This window comes from Pseudorasbora parva, chromosome 16 (assembly GCF_024679245.1).
Source record: "Pseudorasbora parva isolate DD20220531a chromosome 16, ASM2467924v1, whole genome shotgun sequence".
Classification (NCBI taxonomy): domain Eukaryota; kingdom Metazoa; phylum Chordata; class Actinopteri; order Cypriniformes; family Gobionidae; genus Pseudorasbora; species Pseudorasbora parva.
Window position 1 is genome coordinate 44,896,630 of NC_090187.1, and position 20,461 is coordinate 44,917,090.

General features: G+C 40.9%; 2 protein-coding genes and 1 long non-coding RNA gene across 3 annotated transcripts in view; 1 reads left to right on the top strand and 2 right to left on the bottom strand.

The window, feature by feature from the left end:
* Positions 1-1,591, bottom strand: part of slc12a1 (solute carrier family 12 member 1) — a 38,862-nt gene extending 37,271 nt beyond the window's left edge. Inside the window, exon 1 of the mRNA XM_067419160.1 lies at positions 1,300-1,591. Within this exon, the coding sequence (XP_067275261.1) occupies positions 1,300-1,542 (243 nt within the window). The 5' untranslated portion in view covers positions 1,543-1,591. The remainder of the gene's footprint in view (positions 1-1,299) is intronic.
* Positions 1-9,546, top strand: part of LOC137043076 (uncharacterized) — a 47,336-nt gene extending 37,790 nt beyond the window's left edge. The window contains exon 3 of the long non-coding RNA XR_010898412.1: positions 9,417-9,546. This is a non-coding gene — a long non-coding RNA (uncharacterized lncRNA). The remainder of the gene's footprint in view (positions 1-9,416) is intronic.
* ctxn2 (cortexin 2) lies at positions 6,797-19,711 on the bottom strand. The gene is made up of 2 exons (XM_067419162.1): positions 19,605-19,711; positions 6,797-9,686 (listed from the first exon to the last, which is right to left on the bottom strand). The coding sequence occupies exon 2, from the start codon at positions 9,615-9,617 to the stop codon at positions 9,372-9,374; it is 246 nt and encodes an 81-aa protein (XP_067275263.1). The 5' UTR covers positions 9,618-9,686; positions 19,605-19,711; the 3' UTR covers positions 6,797-9,371.
* Between the last annotated feature and the right edge of the window lie 750 nt (positions 19,712-20,461).

The window sequence follows — 20,461 nt, forward strand, 5'->3', positions numbered from 1 at the left end:
GATTGGGTTGTTTTAGCCCAGTGATTGGGTTGTTTTAGTCCAGTGGTTGGGTTGTTTTAGCCCAGTGATTGGGTTGTTTTAGCCCAGTGGTTGGGTTGTTTTAGCCCAGTGGTTGGGTTGTTTTAGCCCAGTGATTGGGTTGTTTTAGCCCAGAGATTGGGTTGTTTTAGCCCAGAAATTGGGTTGTTTTAGCCCAGTGATTGGGTTGTTTTAACCCAGATATCGGGGGGTTTTAACCCTGCGACTGGGTTGTTTTAGCCCAGCAAATGGGTTGTTTTAGCCCAGATATCGGTTTGTTTTAGCCCAGTGATTGGGTTGTTTTAATCCAGATATTCGTTTGTTTTAACCCAGCGATTGGGTTGTTTTAACCCAGATATTGGTTTGTTTTAAACCAGTGATTGGGTTGTTTTAACCCAGATAGCGGCTTGTTTTAAACCAGCGATTGGTTTGTTTTTGCCCAGATATTGGTTTGTTTTAACCCAGCGATTGGTTTGTTTTTGCCCAAATATTGGTTTGTTTTAACCCAGTGATTGGGTTGTTTTAATCCAGATATTCGTTTGTTTTAACCCAGCGATTGGGTTGTTTTAACCCAGATATTGGTTTGTTTTAAACCAGTGATTGGGTTGTTTTAACCCAGATAGCGGCTTGTTTTAACCCAGCGATTGGTTTGTTTTTGCCCAGATATTGGTTTGTTTTAAACCAGCGATTGGGTTGTTTTAACCCAGATATTGGTTTGGTTTACCCAGCGTTTGGTTTGTTTTAACCCACCGGTTGGGTTGTTTTAAGCAAACATTTAACCCAACCACTGGGTTAAAACAACCCAATTGCTGGGTTTGTCCATTTTAACCCAACTTGGGTTATTTTTAACCCAGCATTTTTTAGAGTGTAGTTTGAAGAGCCTTCAGTGCAAATGGAAAGATTCAGTGGATGTTAAAGGTTCATCAATGCCTTTATTTGTGATCCTGGACCACAATGCTTATAAGATTATTTTTCTCACCCCATTGGCAGATCATTTTGCCTGTTTTAAGCAAAAACTCTCTTCATTTAGATTTTATTTTCAACAAAACAAGAAAAAATATCTTATGTCATTTTACTGATCTAGTAAATGCATCTTGATTTAAGAATTGTTAGATATTTAGACTGGAAACAAGACAAAGTTACTGAGTAAGAAGAGCATTTTTTTGCAGTGTTATGATTTTTGCCATAAAAGAAAAGTGGATCATTTTGACCCTTGATGAGATGCATGGTCAGATTTCTAAGAGTGAATGTTCCAGGAATGAGTGTTCAGGTGCGTCTCACCTTCTGGAAAACCTCATGCAGCTCCTGCAGGGAAGGCCGGATGGCTCTGTGTCCGCTGATGCTCGCCGCGTTTCGGTAGAAATCTGCATTCGGCACGCGGTCCAGAGTGTCGTGCCCAAAAGCACTGACCACAGACGGACACATGGCTCTCTGCTTCCCCTTCCTGAAGCTGTGGCTGGAGAAAGACGTCTCCTCATACTGCGGAGGCTCATCTTTGGATCTCTCGAACCCTGGATTCTCCATCAGGAGTGAATGAGGTCAGAAGCTTCCAGTGTGTGTGTGTTTAGGTGTGTGTGTGCCAGACTTTATATATACGTGTTGGTGTGCACAGCTCATTGGTTGTGTGTTCTCGCTCCATCAAAGGTGAAGCGCTTAAAGATTAACAGCGGATAAAGATTGGATATTAGAGATGCTTTGCTTGGGTTTATGAGTTGTCTAAGGTGAACCAACATGCGGCAGGTTAAAAGTTACACTGAAAAAAATGCTTCTTACTTCATAGTATCCAAACATCTAAAAATTCTTACATTAAGAAACATTTACTAGATGAGCCAAAGTAATTGTCTTGTTTTGGGAAAAATAACTCAAAATGAAGAGAGTTTTTGCTTAAAATAAGATAAATAATCTGCCAATGGGGTAAGAATGTAAGACTGGGGTTGTTTTAGCCCAATGATTGGGTTGTTTTATCCCAGAAATTGGGTTGTTTTAGCCCAGTGATTGGGTTGTTTTAACCCAGAAATTGGGTTGTTTTAACACCAGTGATTGGGTTGTTTTAGCCCAGTGATTGGGTTGTTTTATCCCAGAAATTGGGTTGTTTTAACCCAGTGATTGGGTTGTTTTAGCCCAGTGATTGGGTTGTTTTAACCCAACGATTGGGTTGTTTTAGCCCATAAATTTAGTTGTTTTAGCCCAGAAATTGGGTTGTTTTAACCCAGTGATTGGGTTGTTTTATCCCAGAAATTGGGTTGTTTTAGCCCAGAGATTGGATTGTTTTAGCCCAGAAATTGGGTTGTTTTAGCCCAGTGATTGGGTTGTTTTAGCCCAGAAATTGGGTTGTTTTAACCCAACGATTGGGTTGTTTTAGCCCAGAAATGTAGTTGTTTTAGCCCAGAAATTGGGTTGTTTTAGCCCAGAAAATGGGTTGTTTTAGCCCAGCGATTGGGTTGTTTTAGCCCAGCAATTGGGTTGTTTTAGCCCAGCAATTGGGTTGTTTTAGCCGAGCGACTGGGTTGTTTTAGCCCAGCAATTGGGTTGTTTTAGCCCAGTGACTGGGTTGTTTTAGCCCAGCAATTGGATTGTTTTAGCCCAGCAATTGGGTTATTTTAGCCCAGAAATTGGGTTGTTTTAGCCTAGCGACTGGGTTGTTTTAGCCCAGCAATTGGGTTGTTTTAGCCCAGAAATTGGGTTGTTTTAGCCCAGCGACTGGGTTGTTTTAGCCCAGCGACTGGGTTGTTTTAGCCCAGCAATTGGGTTGTTTTAGCCCAGCAATTGGGTTGTTTTAGCCCAGCGACTAGGTTGTTTTAGCCCAGCAATTGGGTTGCTTTAGCCCAGTGACTGGGTTGTTTTAGCCCAGCGATTGGGTTGTTTTAGCCCAGCGATTGGGTTGTTTTAGCCCAGCGATTAGGTTGTTTTAGCCCAGAAATTGGGTTTTTTAGCCCAGTGATTGGGTTGTTTTAGCCCAGAAATTTGGTTGTTTTAGCCCAGTGATTAGGTTGTTTTAGCCCAGCAATTGGGTTTTTTAGCCCAGTGATTGGGTTGTTTTAGCCCAGAAATTGGGTTGTTTTAGCCCAGTGATTAGGTTGTTTTAGCCCAGCAATTGGGTTTTTTAGCCCAGTGATTGGGTTGTTTTAGCCCAGAAATTTGGTTGTTTTAGCCCAGTGATTGGGCGGCAGTGGCTCAGTGGTTCATGTAGGTTGTCTACAAACCAGAAGGTTGGTGGTTCAATCCCCGGTTCCACCTGACCAAGTGTCGAAGTGTCCATGAGCAAGACACCTAACCCCAGCTGCTCCCGACGAGCTGGATGAGCCTTACATGGCTGACATCGCCGTCGGTGTATGAATGGGTGAATGTGAGGCAAAAATGTAAAGCGCTTTGGATAAAAGCGCTATATAAATGCAGTCCAGTCCATTTACCAGAAATTGGGTTGTTTTAGCCCAGTGATTGGGTTGTTTTAGCCCAGAAATTGGGTTGTTTTAGCCCAGTGACTGGGTTGTTTTAGCCCACCGATTGGGTTGTTTTAGCCCACCGATTGGGTTGTTTTAGCCCACCGATTGGGTTGTTTTAGCCCAGTGACTGGGTTGTTTTAGCCCAGTGACTGGGTTGTTTTAGCCCAGAGATTGGGTTGTTTTAGCCCAGAGATTGGGTTGTTTTAGCCCAGATATCTTGTTTTCTGTTTGAATTAAGATTATTTTTCTCACCCCATTGGCAGATCATTTTGCAGTTTAAAGCAAAAACTCTCTTCATTTAGATCTGAAGAAAAAATATCTTATGTCGTTTTACTGATCTAGTTAAATCCATCTTGATTTAAGAATTGTTAGATATTTTTAGACTGGATTTTACTTTTTTCAAGCCTTTTTTGCAGTGTGAGGAAGCGTAATCTATATGAGTTATGATTGTCTAAGGTGAACCAGGTTAAAAGTTGGGACCTTTACATGAACAATAACATCAGATCTGAGATTTCTGGGAGTGTAATGTTTATGATGTAGATGTTGGAGTGTGTGTGGTGTTGGAGGTGTGATGCCTGGTCATGTGAAGTGTGTGTCTGTTGATGGGGTTAATGTAAAGCCAGCAATTATGGGAACTTGCTCTGGGCGCTTCTGACACATTACAAAAACACTTCCTTATTACCTGTAATAACTCATAAGCTGTATAATCCTCCTTGGAAAGGTTTCGCTCCAGTGGGATTAATAGGAAAGGTCAGCGAGTGACCTCTGATGGTGATGTGGGCGTGGTCGTTTCACCTCTGACCTTGAGCAGAAACACTCTGCAAAAAAATGCTTTTCTTTCTTATTATTTATGATTAAGTTTTGCATTTTTTGCAGTGTAGAAATAATTTGAGATGCATCTGATTTGAGGCCGTTCATGTAAAGCAGGTTTGACTCCATCAATTGAGTGTTTTGCTTTTTCTGTCCTTGACGTATCCCTTGGTGCGCCTCAGGTAAAAGATGTGTGTTGTGTGTGTGTGTGTGTGTGTGTGTGTGTGTGTGTGTGTGTGTGTGTGTGTGTGTGTGTGTGTGTGTGTGTGTGTGTGTGTGTGTGTGTGTGTGTGTGTGTGTGTGTGTGTGTGTGTGTGTGTGTGTGTGTGTGATTCACTGTCAGGAAGCAGTTTGCCATCAGTATGTTTTCAAACAGCCATCACCATTTTGCATTTACGACCCATTTTAACATAATGTAATGCATTTCTGAGCGCAACAAGACATAAATAGTAGATCTGAATGGATATTTCCTCCTAAAACTCATGACACACACAGTCAAACACACACACACACACACACACACACACACTCACACATGTTTGTTTTTGTGACATATGGGGACATTCCATAGGCGTGATGGTTTTATACCGTACAAACTGTTTCTCTCCACTGGTCCTTCCTTGGAGCACTTTTGATAGATACTGACCACTGCAGACCGGGAACAGCCCACAAGAGCTGCAGTTCTGGAGATGCTCTGACCCAGTCGTCTAGCCGTCACAATCTGGCCAAACTCGCTCAAATCCTTACGCTTGCCCATTTCTCCTGCTTCACACACATCAACTCTGAGGACTAAATGTTCACTTGCTGCCTAATATATCCCACCCACTAACAGGAGCTGTGATGAAGAGATCATCAGTGTTATTCACCGGTCATAATGTTATGCCTGATCTGTGTATTTAAAATCAACATTTACAAATGAGTCGTTTTATATTTCTACATAGTTTTTAACTCCAAATTCAAATCGTTTTTGTACTTCAAATCAAAGTTTGTACTGTCGGTTTGGTTCATGGGTTACAATGAGTTTGTAAAAAATAAAGATAATTTTAATTTGTTTTTGGAAATAAACTGACAGCAAAAGGGAAGGTCTATAATTGTTTTATTCCAGCAGACGAACAAACACAGACCGTCTTCAGCATCAGAGAAACACAGTGGTCTTCATCTTCGTCACACACACACACACACACACACACACACACTGCCCCTAAACCTACCCATCACAGGAAACATTCTGCATTTTTACTTTCTCATAAAAACTCCTCCTGTGTGATTTATAAGCCTTTTGTAAAGTGGGGCCATGGGTAATGTCCTCATATTTCACCCTCTCCTGTAATACCTGTGTCATACCCATGGCATTATACACATTTGTGTCCTCATATTTAACAAAAACAATCACACACACACACACACAGATCACTCCATGAGAGATATGCTCCCGTGTTTAAATAAAGGCACAGAGATCCAGTCCGAGTAACAGTAAGGCAGATTCACAGCACTGGAGATGAGCTACACTCTCATTGGTGCGTCACTCGGATCCGGCTCGTGTTTTTCTGCTGTTGTCATGGTGACACACCCTTCCTCTGTCACGCAAACAAACAAACACGGAGGTGGCATGTGTCACAATTTCAGACGTGACACGAATGTTCACTCTCGAAGTCTCTGCGGTTTTATATCAGTGTGCAGATGTGTTCATAGGCAGTACGCGGTTGCAAATATGTGCTAGAAACACAAAAATCGCGAAAAAACAGACTATGTGTGCACAGCAGGTTATTTTAGATCACATTAAACAGGAGAGTCAGGCCAGAAACGTTCAGGATTGAACAGTTCATCCTCACACGTGTGCCATCATGTTTTCTCCTCACACTTTAAAATTCTGAGTAAAAAACAACCCAATGTTGGGTCAAATATGGACTAACCCAGCAGTTGGGTTATTTTAACCCAGCGATTGGGTTGCCTTAAGCAAATATTTACCCCAATCACACGATTAAAACAACCCAATCGCCGGGTTAAAACAACGCAATTGCTGGTTAGTCCATATTTGACCCAACATTGGGTTAAAACAACCCAGATTTTTTTTAGAGTGTTCCCTGAGATGCCGAGTGGCTAAATCATGTGACATCATACTCCAAATTCACTGTAAAAAAATGATGTTCTTCTTTAGTGCTTCTTTTTTCCCCCGGCACAAACATCTACACATTCTTATTTACTGGAGAAGCAAAATGACTGACGATATCAAGTCTTGCTCAAAGCTATATTAATGATTTAAAGGCGATATTAAAGCTCTTGCCCGATCATAACCAAAAAACAAAAAGAGTTTTTCTCTTTTTGTAATGTCTCTCAGCCATCTCTTGTTCTACAGTCTTTCTTCAAATCTGCCTCTTGCTCACGTTCTCTCCTCCCCCATTATGAGTGGACACGCCCCCTACTGCTGATTGGCTTACTCTCCTCCCCATCATGAGTAGACACGCCCCCTACTGCTGATTGGCTTACTCTCCTCCCCATCATGAGTAGACACGCCCCCTACTGCTGATAATTGGCTCACTCTCGTCCCACATCATGAGTAGACACGCCCCCTACTGCTGATAATTGGCTTACTCTCCTCCCACATCATGAGTAGACACACCCCCTACTGCTGATAATTGGCTTACTCTCCTCCCACATCATGAGTAGACACGCCCCCTACTGCTAATAATTGGCTCACTCTCCTCCCACATCATGAGTGGACACGCCCCCTACTGCTGATTGGCTTACTCTCCCCATCATGCGTAGACACGCCCCCTACTGCTGATAATTGGCTCACTCTCCTCCCACATAATGAGTAGACACTCCCCCTACTGCTGATAATTGGCTTACTCTCCTCCCACATCATGAGTAGACATGCCCCCTACTGCTGATAATTGGCTTACTCTCCTCCCACATCATGAGTAGACACGCCCCCTACTGCTGATTGGCTTACTCTCCTCCCCATCATGAGTAGACACGCCCCCTACTGCTGATAATTGGCATACTTTCATCCTTCCATCATGAGTAGACACTCCCCCTACTGCTGATTGGCTTACTCTCCTCCCCATCATGAGTAGACACGCCCCTACTGCTGATAATTGGCTTACTCTCCTTCCACATCATGAGTAGACACGCCCCCTACTGCTGATTGGCTTACTCTCCTCCCACATCATGAGTAGACACGCCCCCTACTGCTGATGATTGGCTCATTCTCCTCCCACATCATGAGTAGACACGCCCCCTACTGCTGATGATTGGCTCACTCTCCTCCCACATCATGAGTAGACACTCCCCCTACTGCTGATTGGCTTACTGTCCTCCCACATCATGAGTAGACACGCCCCCTACTGCTGATAATTGGCCCACTCTCCTCCCCCATCATGAGTAGACACGCCTGGTATGCTTAATCTCCGCCCACATCATGAGTAGACACGCCCCCTACTGCTGATAATTGGCCCACTCTCCTCCCCCATCATGAGTAGACACGCCTGGTATGCTTAATCTCCTCCCACATCATGAGTAGACACGCCCCCTACTGATGATGATTGGCTCACTCTCCTCCCACATCATGAGTAGACACGCCCCCTACTGCTGATTGGCTTACTGTCCTCCCCCATCATGAGTAGACACGCCCCCTACTGCTGATAATTGGCCCACTCTCCTCCCCCATCATGAGTAGACACGCCTGGTATGCTTAATCTCCGCCCACATCATGAGTAGACACGCCCCCTACTGCTGATAATTGGCCCACTCTCCTCCCCCATCATGAGTAGACACGCCTGGTATGCTTAATCTCCTCCCACATCATGAGTAGACACGCCCCCAACTGCTGATGATTGGCTCACTCTCCTCCCCCATCATGAGTAGACACGCCCCCAACTGCTGATGATTGGCTCACTCTCCTCTCCCATCATGAGTAGACACGCCCCCAACTGCTGATGATTGGCTTACTCTCCTCCCACATCATGAGTAGACACGCCCCCTACTGCTGATGATTGGCTCACTCTCTTCCCCCATCATGAGTAGACACGCCCCCTACTGCTGATGATTGGCTTACTCTCCTCCCCCATCATGAGTGGACACACCTCCTTACTGCTGATTGGCTCACTCTCTCCTCCCCATCATGAGTGGACACGCCCCTACTGCTGATTGGCTACAAGTGTGTAGTGCAGCTCAGTCCTACTAAGTCTCAAGTAAATCCTGAATTAAGAATGTTTAGACATTTGTACAGGAAAACAAGACGAAGATAGTTCGTGCACGTGACGTAGGAGGTTTTGATGAGTTCTCACTCCCTTTGGGGACGTTCGTGCAGGACTTGTGGTCCATAGGCGATATTTTTGCAGTTGCGTGCACGTGCATCAAGCAGACGTCTCTGAACATTACGCTTCCTTTTAGTGTGTGGTAAAAATAGTCCTACTCTGAAGCATGTATGTCTCCTGCGTTTGCGCCCCTGAACATTATGCTTTCTTTCAGGACAGTGTGTTCAACATAGTCCCATTCTGAGTCATGTATCTGTCCTGCGTTTGGTGCGAAGGCTTTATATGATTTAGGGAGCTCTAGAATCGACTGTAGTTAGCCTGACAAGCCAGAGCCACATCCAGATGTTTGGTCTGGAAACTCACCATTGACGGCTCAATCCGAGGGGCGGATAAACGGTTGTCTTTCAAACTCCCTCTGCACGCGATTGGATAGCACTACAACCAACCAGAGCAAGTTGAAAGATTAAACTTTTGGCGTATCCGGTTGGCTCAACTCAGAACACATCTTCCCTTCTTCAGAATGACTTCAGTGCCGTTCTTTGTTCTTTTCTCAGAGAAAAGCTTAACTCAAGTTTTCCAGAGTCGTGGTCAAAGCTGATTCGAAAGACCGCCGTTCGCCAGTTTCTGTGTTTACTAGAAGCACGCAAACGCAACTCGGCCGTCATTATGGCCCCGCCCACTGACTCTATACACGATGTGATTGGCCCGACCAGAGTTTGGCGTTTACAGCTCAGAAGTGTATTGAGAGTTGCTAGACGACACTCATGGCAGATTAGATTTGCTGCCGCTAGTGTGCGTCTAGATTTCTAGGCTAGACTGTAATGGCTTTGGGAACATGTTCTCAGGTGAGAGCGTACTCAAATGTCCCTTTCTCTAATCCCTCTAGTCCATCGCCCCAGCTGGAGGATGGCATGCTACTATAAGGGTCCAGCAGAATCCTGAAACATCGGATGATCAACAGGCCGAGAAAAACCAGCAACATCCCCACAAACGCAAACGCTGTCTTCTGCTCCAGGCTCAGAGAATAGGCCAAGATGTCGCTGTTGCTCATGGCCATTAGGCTGTGGTTGTAATGAACGCTACACATGTTCCCAGACCAGCCTCGTCATCCTGCGTGCGGCGATACGTTCGGGGATCAACACCGATGGACGGACGCCTGTGGAGGTAAAGGATCTTTAATGGAATCAATCAGACAAGGGATCATTTCAAAGCAGCACTTCATACACTGCAAAAAAAATGATTTACTTAGTATTTTTGTCTTGTTTCTAGTCAAAATATCTAACAAATCTTACATTAAGAAACATTTACTAGACAAGCAAAAGTAATTGTCTTGTTTTGGGGAAAAATAACTTAAAATGAAGAGAGTTTTTGCTTGAAATAAGCAAAATAATCTTGTTTTCTGTTTAAGATTATTTTTCTCACCCCATTGGCAGATTATTTATCTTATTTTAAGCAAAAACTCTCTTCATTTTGAGTTATTTTTCCCCAAAACAAGACAATTAATTTAGCTTGTCTAGTAAACACTTCTTGTTTTAAGAATTTTAAGATGTGGACTAAAAACAAGGCAAAAATACTGAGTAAAACACTATTCGCACGGGATTAGTATCCCGGGACCGCTGTGATTTAGAAATTACTCCACATCTGAGTTTTGCGGCGCATTCGCACGGGATAAGCAAAGCTGTGATTTTACTCAAATTTACTGACTTCTCCTGGATATGATGTCAAGACTTCGAGTAAAATCACAGCTTTGCTTATCCCGTGCGAATAGTGCTTTAGTTAAGGGAATAGTGCTTTAGTGAAGGGAATAGTGCTTTAGTGAAGGGAATAGTGCTTTAGTGAGGGGAATAGTGCTTTAGTTAAGGGAATAGTGCTTTAGTGAAGGGAATAGTGCTTTAGTGAGGGGAATAGTGCTTTAGTGAGGGGAATAGTGCTTTAGTTAAGGGAATAGTGCTTTAGTTAAGGGAATAGTGCTTTAGTTAAGGGAATAGTGCTTTAGTGAAGGGAATAGTGCTTTAGTGAAGGGAATAGTGCTTTAGTTAAGGGAATAGTGCTATAGTTAAGGGAATAGTGCTTTAGTGAAGGGAATAGTGCTTTAGTGAAGGGAATAGTGCTTTAGTTAAGGGAATAGTGCTTTAGTTAAGGGAATAGTGCTTTAGTGAAGGGAATAGTGCTTTAGTGAAGGGAATAGTGCTTTAGTGAAGGGAATAGTGCTTTAGTGAGGAGAATAGTGCTTTAGTTAAGGGAATAGTGCTTTAGTTAAGGGAATAGTGCTTTAGTGAAGGGAATAGTGCTTTAGTTAAGGGAATAGTGCTTTAGTGAAGGGAATAGTGCTTTAGTTAAGGGAATAGTGCTTTAGTGAAGGGAATAGTGCTTTAGTGAAGGGAATAGTGCTTTAGTGAGGGGAATAGTGCTTTAGTTAAGGGAATAGTGCTTTAGTTAAGGGAATAGTGCTTTAGTTAAGGGAATAGTGCTTTAGTGAAGGGAATAGTGCTTTAGTGAAGGGAATAGTGCTTTAGTTAAGGGAATAGTGCTTTAGTGAAGGGAATAGTGCTTTAGTTAAGGGAATAGTGCTATAGTTAAGGGAATAGTGCTTTAGTGAAGGGAATAGTGCTTTAGTGAAGGGAATAGTGCTTTAGTTAAGGGAATAGTGCTTTAGTTAAGGGAATAGTGCTTTAGTGAAGGGAATAGTGCTTTAGTTAAGGGAATAGTGCTATAGTTAAGGGAATAGTGCTTTAGTTAAGGGAATAGTGCTTTAGTGAAGGGAATAGTGCTTTAGTTAAGGGAATAGTGCTTTAGTTAAGGGAATAGTGCTTTAGTGAAGGGAATAGAGCTTTAGTGAAGGGAATAGTGCTTTAGTGAAGGGAATAGTGCTATAGTTAAGGGAATAGTGCTTTAGTGAGGGGAATAGTGCTTTAGTGAAGGGAATAGTGCTTTAGTGAAGGGAATAGTGCTTTAGTGAAGGGAATAGTGCTTTAGTGAAGGGAATAGTGCTTTAGTTAAGGGAATAGTGCTTTAGTGAAGGGAATAGTGCTTTAGTGAAGGGAATAGTGCTTTAGTGAAGGGAATAGTGCTTTAGTTAAGGGAATAGTGCTTTAGTGAAGGGAATAGTGCTTTAGTTAAGGGAATAGTGCTATAGTTAAGGGAATAGTGCTTTAGTTAAGGGAATAGTGCTTTAGTGAAGGGAACAGTGCTTTAGTTAAGGGAATAGTGCTTTAGTTAAGGGAATAGTGCTTTAGTGAAGGGAATAGTGCTTTAGTTAAGGGAATAGTGCTATAGTTAAGGGAATAGTGCTTTAGTTAAGGGAATAGTGCTTTAGTGAAGGGAATAGTGCTTTAGTTAAGGGAATAGTGCTTTAGTGAAGGGAATAGTGCTTTAGTGAGGGGAATAGTGCTTTAGTTAAGGGAATAGTGCTTTAGTGAAGGGAATAGTGCTTTAGTGAGGGGAATAGTGCTTTAGTTAAGGGAATAGTGCTTTAGTTAAGGGAATAGTGCTTTAGTTAAGGGAATAGTGCTTTAGTGAAGGGAATAGTGCTTTAGTTAAGGGAATAGTGCTTTAGTTAAGGGAATAGTGCTTTAGTGAAGGGAATAGTGCTTTAGTTAAGGGAATAGTGCTTTAGTGAAGGGAATAGTGCTTTAGTTAAGGGAATAGTGCTATAGTTAAGGGAATAGTGCTTTAGTGAAGGGAATAGTGCTTTAGTGAAGGGAATAGTGCTTTAGTTAAGGGAATAGTGCTTTAGTTAAGGGAATAGTGCTTTAGTGAAGGGAATAGTGCTTTAGTGAAGGGAATAGTGCTTTAGTGAAGGGAATAGTGCTTTAGTGAGGGGAATAGTGCTTTAGTTAAGGGAATAGTGCTTTAGTTAAGGGAATAGTGCTTTAGTGAAGGGAATAGTGCTTTAGTTAAGGGAATAGTGCTTTAGTGAAGGGAATAGTGCTTTAGTTAAGGGAATAGTGCTTTAGTGAAGGGAATAGTGCTTTAGTGAAGGGAATAGTGCTTTAGTGAGGGGAATAGTGCTTTAGTTAAGGGAATAGTGCTTTAGTTAAGGGAATAGTGCTTTAGTTAAGGGAATAGTGCTTTAGTGAAGGGAATAGTGCTTTAGTGAAGGGAATAGTGCTTTAGTTAAGGGAATAGTGCTTTAGTTAAGGGAATAGTGCTTTAGTGAAGGGAATAGTGCTTTAGTTAAGGGAATAGTGCTATAGTTAAGGGAATAGTGCTTTAGTGAAGGGAATAGTGCTTTAGTGAAGGGAATAGTGCTTTAGTTAAGGGAATAGTGCTTTAGTTAAGGGAATAGTGCTTTAGTGAAGGGAATAGTGCTTTAGTTAAGGGAATAGTGCTATAGTTAAGGGAATAGTGCTTTAGTGAAGGGAATAGTGCTTTAGTTAAGGGAATAGTGCTTTAGTTAAGGGAATAGTGCTTTAGTTAAGGGAATAGTGCTTTAGTTAAGGGAATAGTGCTTTAGTGAAGGGAATAGTGCTTTAGTGAAGGGAATAGTGCTTTAGTTAAGGGAATAGTGCTTTAGTTAAGGGAATAGTGCTTTAGTGAAGGGAATAGTGCTTTAGTTAAGGGAATAGTGCTATAGTTAAGGGAATAGTGCTTTAGTGAAGGGAATAGTGCTTTAGTGAAGGGAATAGTGCTTTAGTTAAGGGAATAGTGCTTTAGTTAAGGGAATAGTGCTTTAGTGAAGGGAATAGTGCTTTAGTTAAGGGAATAGTGCTATAGTTAAGGGAATAGTGCTTTAGTTAAGGGAATAGTGCTTTAGTGAAGGGAATAGTGCTTTAGTTAAGGGAATAGTGCTTTAGTTAAGGGAATAGTGCTTTAGTGAAGGGAATAGAGCTTTAGTGAAGGGAATAGTGCTTTAGTTAAGGGAATAGTGCTTTAGTGAAGGGAATAGTGCTTTAGTGAAGGGAATAGTGCTTTAGTTAAGGGAATGGTGCTTTAGTTAAGGGAATAGTGCTTTAGTGAAGGGAATAGTGCTTTAGTTAAGGGAATAGTGCTATAGTTAAGGGAATAGTGCTTTAGTGAAGGGAATAGTGCTTTAGTGAAGGGAATAGTGCTTTAGTTAAGGGAATAGTGCTTTAGTTAAGGGAATAGTGCTTTAGTGAAGGGAATAGTGCTTTAGTTAAGGGAATAGTGCTATAGTTAAGGGAATAGTGCTTTAGTTAAGGGAATAGTGCTTTAGTGAAGGGAATAGTGCTTTAGTTAAGGGAATAGTGCTTTAGTTAAGGGAATAGTGCTTTAGTGAAGGGAATAGAGCTTTAGTGAAGGGAATAGTGCTTTAGTGAAGGGAATAGTGCTATAGTTAAGGGAATAGTGCTTTAGTGAGGGGAATAGTGCTTTAGTGAAGGGAATAGTGCTTTAGTGAAGGGAATAGTGCTTTAGTGAAGGGAATAGTGCTTTAGTGAAGGGAATAGTGCTTTAGTTAAGGGAATAGTGCTTTAGTGAAGGGAATAGTGCTTTAGTGAAGGGAATAGTGCTTTAGTGAAGGGAATAGTGCTTTAGTTAAGGGAATAGTGCTTTAGTGAAGGGAATAGTGCTTTAGTTAAGGGAATAGTGCTATAGTTAAGGGAATAGTGCTTTAGTTAAGGGAATAGTGCTTTAGTGAAGGGAACAGTGCTTTAGTTAAGGGAATAGTGCTTTAGTTAAGGGAATAGTGCTTTAGTTAAGGGAATAGTGCTTTAGTGAAGGGAATAGTGCTTTAGTTAAGGGAATAGTGCTATAGTTAAGGGAATAGTGCTTTAGTTAAGGGAATAGTGCTTTAGTGAAGGGAATAGTGCTTTAGTTAAGGGAATAGTGCTTTAGTGAAGGGAATAGTGCTTTAGTGAGGGGAATAGTGCTTTAGTTAAGGGAATAGTGCTTTAGTGAAGGGAATAGTGCTTTAGTGAGGGGAATAGTGCTTTAGTGAGGGGAATAGTGCTTTAGTTAAGGGAATAGTGCTTTAGTTAAGGGAATAGTGCTTTAGTTAAGGGAATAGTGCTTTAGTGAAGGGAATAGTGCTTTAGTTAAGGGAATAGTGCTTTAGTTAAGGGAATAGTGCTTTAGTGAAGGGAATAGTGCTTTAGTTAAGGGAATAGTGCTATAGTTAAGGGAATAGTGCTTTAGTGAAGGGAATAGTGCTTTAGTGAAGGGAATAGTGCTTTAGTTAAGGGAATAGTGCTTTAGTTAAGGGAATAGTGCTTTAGTGAAGGGAATAGTGCTTTAGTGAAGGGAATAGTGCTTTAGTGAAGGGAATAGTGCTTTAGTTAAGGGAATAGTGCTTTAGTGAAGGGAATAGTGCTTTAGTTAAGGGAATAGTGCTTTAGTGAAGGGAATAGTGCTTTAGTGAAGGGAATAGTGCTTTAGTGAAGGGAATAGTGCTTTAGTTAAGGGAATAGTGCTTTAGTGAAGGGAATAGAGCTTTAGTGAAGGGAATAGTGCTATAGTTAAGGGAATAGTGCTTTAGTGAGGGGAATAGTGCTTTAGTTAAGGGAATAGTGCTTTAGTTAAGGGAATAGTGCTTTAGTGAAGGGAATAGTGCTTTAGTTAAGGGAATAGTGCTTTAGTGAAGGGAATAGTGCTTTAGTTAAGGGAATAGTGCTTTAGTGAAGGGAATAGTGCTTTAGTGAAGGGAATAGTGCTTTAGTGAGGGGAATAGTGCTTTAGTTAAGGGAATAGTGCTTTAGTTAAGGGAATAGTGCTTTAGTTAAGGGAATAGTGCTTTAGTGAAGGGAATAGTGCTTTAGTGAAGGGAATAGTGCTTTAGTTAAGGGAATAGTGCTTTAGTTAAGGGAATAGTGCTTTAGTGAAGGGAATAGTGCTTTAGTTAAGGGAATAGTGCTATAGTTAAGGGAATAGTGCTTTAGTGAAGGGAATAGTGCTTTAGTGAAGGGAATAGTGCTTTAGTTAAGGGAATAGTGCTTTAGTTAAGGGAATAGTGCTTTAGTGAAGGGAATAGTGCTTTAGTTAAGGGAATAGTGCTATAGTTAAGGGAATAGTGCTTTAGTTAAGGGAATAGTGCTTTAGTGAAGGGAATAGTGCTTTAGTTAAGGGAATAGTGCTTTAGTTAAGGGAATAGTGCTTTAGTGAAGGGAATAGAGCTTTAGTGAAGGGAATAGTGCTTTAGTGAAGGGAATAGTGCTATAGTTAAGGGAATAGTGCTTTAGTGAGGGGAATAGTGCTTTAGTGAAGGGAATAGTGCTTTAGTGAAGGGAATAGTGCTTTAGTGAAGGGAATAGTGCTTTAGTGAAGGGAATAGTGCTTTAGTGAAGGGAATAGTGCTTTAGTGAAGGGAATAGTGCTTTAGTTAAGGGAATAGTGCTTTAGTTAAGGGAATAGTGCTTTAGTGAAGGGAATAGTGCTTTAGTTAAGGGAATAGTGCTTTAGTGAAGAAAACAGTGCTTTAGTTAAGGGAATAGTGCTTTAGTTAAGGGAATAGTGCTTTAGTGAAGGGAATAGTGCTTTAGTTAAGGGAATAGTGCTTTAGTGAAGGGAATAGTGCTTTAGTTAAGGGAATAGTGCTTTAGTGAAGGGAACAGTGCTTTAGTTAAGGGAATAGTGCTTTAGTGAAGGGAATAGTGCTTTAGTTAAAGGGGTACTTCAGCGCTGGGAAGATGAATCTGTATTTAAACTGGGTCATCAATGCAGTAGAAATGTGAAATTATTTTTGAATTTGGTGTCTTCTAGACTGAGAAAAGACAGAAAATGTATTTTTGTCCCATGGGGATGAAAGACTACAATTCCCAGAATGCTTCGCTGCCCTGTGAGGCCATTCCCAACACCACCAACTTCATTACTGTGACTGAGTTAGAGAAGACACTACAATTAAAAACTGAACGTGCCTGTTCAATATAATGAGTGTCACCACGCGAGTGTCACAGCCCTGAGCACTAACTGCACGAGTGATGAGAGCTGAGGTAATCACGACTACATTCGCGGCATACATTCACACAGGAGTTCAGTCTGGCACGCGTTTCAGTTCATGTCTTTGCAAGCTTAACTTTCATAGAAATGAATTTGAGAAGTTAAAAGACTTACATTGCTCACGATAGCTCCGTTTAAATGATCCTGTCTGCAAGCTGAGCTCTCCCTACCAGCTGAGTGTAATCTCCCATCCCCCATGCGCAGATTCAAAACATGCGGAAATAGCTCCCTCTGCTGGCTGTAGTCTTTAGCCTCTGGGCAAACATTCCTCCTATGATGCAAAAATCGTCATTTTGCATCATAGGAGGAATTTTTCCAGAAATAAAATGCATAAATCTCTTGTCTCAGGGGGATATGAGGGGGGAAAGCACAATAATTTGAATATTCTCCAGGGTTTCTACTGATACAAAGCCATATGCTAATCGCTGAAGTAACCCTTTAAGGGAATAGTGCTTTAGTGAAGGGAATAGTGCTTTAGTTAAGGGAATAGTGCTATAGTTAAGGGAATAGTGCTTTAGTTAAGGGAATAGTGCTTTAGTGAAGGGAACAGTGCTTTAGTGAAGGGAATAGTGCTTTAGTTAAGGGAATAGTGCTATAGTTAAGGGAATAGTGCTTTAGTGAAGGGAATAGTGCTTTAGTGAAGGGAATAGTGCTTTAGTTAAGGGAATAGTGCTTTAGTTAAGGGAATAGTGCTTTAGTTAAGGGAATAGTGCTTTAGTGAAGGGAATAGTGCTTTAGTTAAGGGAATAGTGCTATAGTTAAGGGAATAGTGCTTTAGTTAAGGGAATAGTGCTTTAGTGAAGGGAATAGTGCTTTAGTTAAGGGAATAGTGCTTTAGTGAAGGGAATAGTGCTTTAGTGAAGGGAATAGTGCTTTAGTGAAGGGAATAGTGCTATAGTTAAGGGAATAGTGCTTTAGTGAGGGGAATAGTGCTTTAGTGAAGGGAATAGTGCTTTAGTGAAGGGAATAGTGCTTTAGTGAAGGGAATAGTGCTATAGTTAAGGGAATAGTGCTTTAGTGAAGGGAATAGTGCTTTAGTGAAGGGAATAGTGCTTTAGTGAAGGGAATAGTGCTTTAGAGAAGGGAATAGTGCTTTAGTTAAGGGAATAGTGCTATAGTTAAGGGAATAGTGCTTTAGTGAGGGGAATAGTGCTTTAGTGAAGGGAATATTGCTATAGTTAAGGGAATAGTGCTTTAGTGAGGGGAATAGTGCTACAGTTAAGGGAATAGTGCTTTAGTGAAGGGAATAGTGCTTTAGTGAAGGGAATAGTGCTTTAGTTAAGGGAATAGTGCTATAGTTAAGGGAATAGTGCTTTAGTTAAGGGAATAGTGCTATAGTGAAGGGAATAGTGCTATAGTTAAGGGAATAGTGCTTTAGTGAGGGGAATAGTGCTTTAGTGAAGGGAATATTGCTTTAGTGAAGGGAATAGTGCTTTAGTGAAGGGAATAGTGCTATAGTTAAGGGAATAGTGCTTTAGTGAAGGGAATAGTGCTTTAGTGAAGGGAATAGTGCTTTAGTGAAGGGAATAGTGCTTTAGTTAAGGGAATAGTGCTATAGTGAAGGGAATAGTGCTTTAGTTAAGGGAATAGTGCTATAGTTAAGGGAATAGTGCTATAGTTAAGGGAATAGTGCTTTAGTGAAGGGAATAGTGCTTTAGTTAAGGGAATAGTGCTTTAGTGAAGGGAATAGTGCTTTAGTGAAGGGAATAGTGCTATAGTTAAGGGAATAGTGCTTTAGTTAAGGGAATAGTGCTTTAGTGAAGGGAATAGTGCTTTAGTGAAGGGAATAGTGCTTTAGTTAAGGGAATAGTGCTTTAGTTAAGGGAATAGTGCTTTAGTGAAGGGAATAGTGCTTTAGTGAAGGGAATAGTGCTTTAGTGAAGGGAATAGTGCTTTAGTTAAGGGAATAGTGCTTTAGTTAAGGGAATAGTGCTATAGTTAAGGGAATAGTGCTTTAGTTAAGGGAATAGTGCTATAGTTAAGGGAATAGTGCTTTAGTTAAGGGAATAGTGCTATAGTTAAGGGAATAGTGCTTTAGTTAAGGGAATAGTGCTTTAGTTAAGGGAATAGTGCTTTAGTGAAGGGAATAGTGCTTTAGTGAAGGGAATAGTGCTATAGTTAAGGGAATAGTGCTTTAGTGAAGGGAATAGTGCTTTAGTTAAGGGAATAGTGCTTTAGTTAAGGGAATAACAGTTTAATATGAAAAAGCGGTGAAGTATCCCTTTAAGAAACTTTAAAATGCATGTTTGTATGTATCCTTCTCACATTTGTAATATTTTATTCAGTTAATAAGAGTAATTTTTGTAGTTTTATATTATTTATTTGAATGAATTAAGAGCCGTTTCATGTTTAACCTTGAATTGCTTAACTCGAGAGTTGATTTAGAAAGTAATTAAAAAGTAATTAGTAATAAGTAATTAAATACTTTTTGGAGAGAGTAATTTGTACAGTAATCTAATAACACTATTGAAGATGTAATTAGTAACTAGTAATTAATTACTTTTTTAAAGTAACTTACCCAACACTGACCCTGACACCCCTAATGAACATTGTGGAGCATGCAAACTTCCTTAAGGTCTTTAATAATTGTGATGAAAGCGAATGAATGCACGGCGGAGGAAGAGTCTCTGCTGAAGAGCAAAATGATCAGCTATGTTCAGATAAACTGTTACTGAAAAGTCTAACTATAGACACTATAGTGTTAATACATAAGCACTCGCTCCGGTGAGTGTGTGTGTGTGTGTGTGTGTGTGTGTGTGTGTCGATCAGTAACCAACAGCACACACCCGTCTAATCACAGGTGAAAGGAACATCTCAACCGCACAGAATTGCAGAATGCAGCAAACACACTTGAGAAATCTGAGCGCTTTTGCAGATTGCGACATCTTTAATCGAAGCGGACACTTGAGTCGGTACACACACACACACACACACACACACACACACACACACACACACACAGGCGAACAACCTGTTGCATTCCAGCATAATCGCATGGCATTTGCATGCATGCTTGGGAACAGTTTCAGAGAGACGAGAGGAGGAGGGTGTGGATGAGCAGCAGGTGGCTGAGGAACGACACACACACATACACGCACACACACACACACACACACACACACACACACACACACACACACACACACACACACACACACACACACACACACATGCAGCTCACCTTCATTCGGGTCTGGTTCTGTCAGACCTGTTGTAGCCGGTCGATCAGTGTGTTATTCATCACTGCAGAGGAGCGTGTCGGAGCGATGGAGTTCTTCTTACTGAGACAGAGAGAGAGAGAGAGAGAGAGAGAGAGAGAGAGAGAGAGAGAGAGAGAGAGAGACTGGAGTCCTCCCGCCTGCGCTTCCCGAGCTGTGTGTTTATATCTGCATACACACACACACACATTTGTTTTTGTGAAATGTGGGGACATTCCATAGGCCACACACACACACACACACACACACACACACACACACACACACACACACACACTGCCCCTAAACCCACCCATCACACACACACTGCCCCTACCCCTAAACCTACCCATCACACACACACACACACACTTGTCTCCTTCCATTAGTTGTAGCGTTACATCTGTTCATGGAAACGCCGTCATAGATAATATCGCAAAAGTTTTGTGCTAATCTGTAGTGGAATAAGTAAATAATAAAACAAGATTAACCTAAAATATTACATTACAATAAAATATTTAATAAAACAAACTTAATAATTAATACAAATCGATTTAAATACATAAATAATATACAATTACAATAAATCAGACATATTGATCTAAATAAATAATAAAACTAAATAAAAATTATTAAAGTTAAACATTTGATGAAAGTAATGAGACAAATTGATCTTCTTAAAAAAATAATATATAAATATTTTCTATTTTTTAATTAATAATACAAATGTATTTATATAAATAAATATAAAGTATGATTAAACTAAATAACTAATATATAAAAAGACAAATTGATCTAAATAACAAAAATAAGATTAAATTAAATGAATAAAGATGATTAA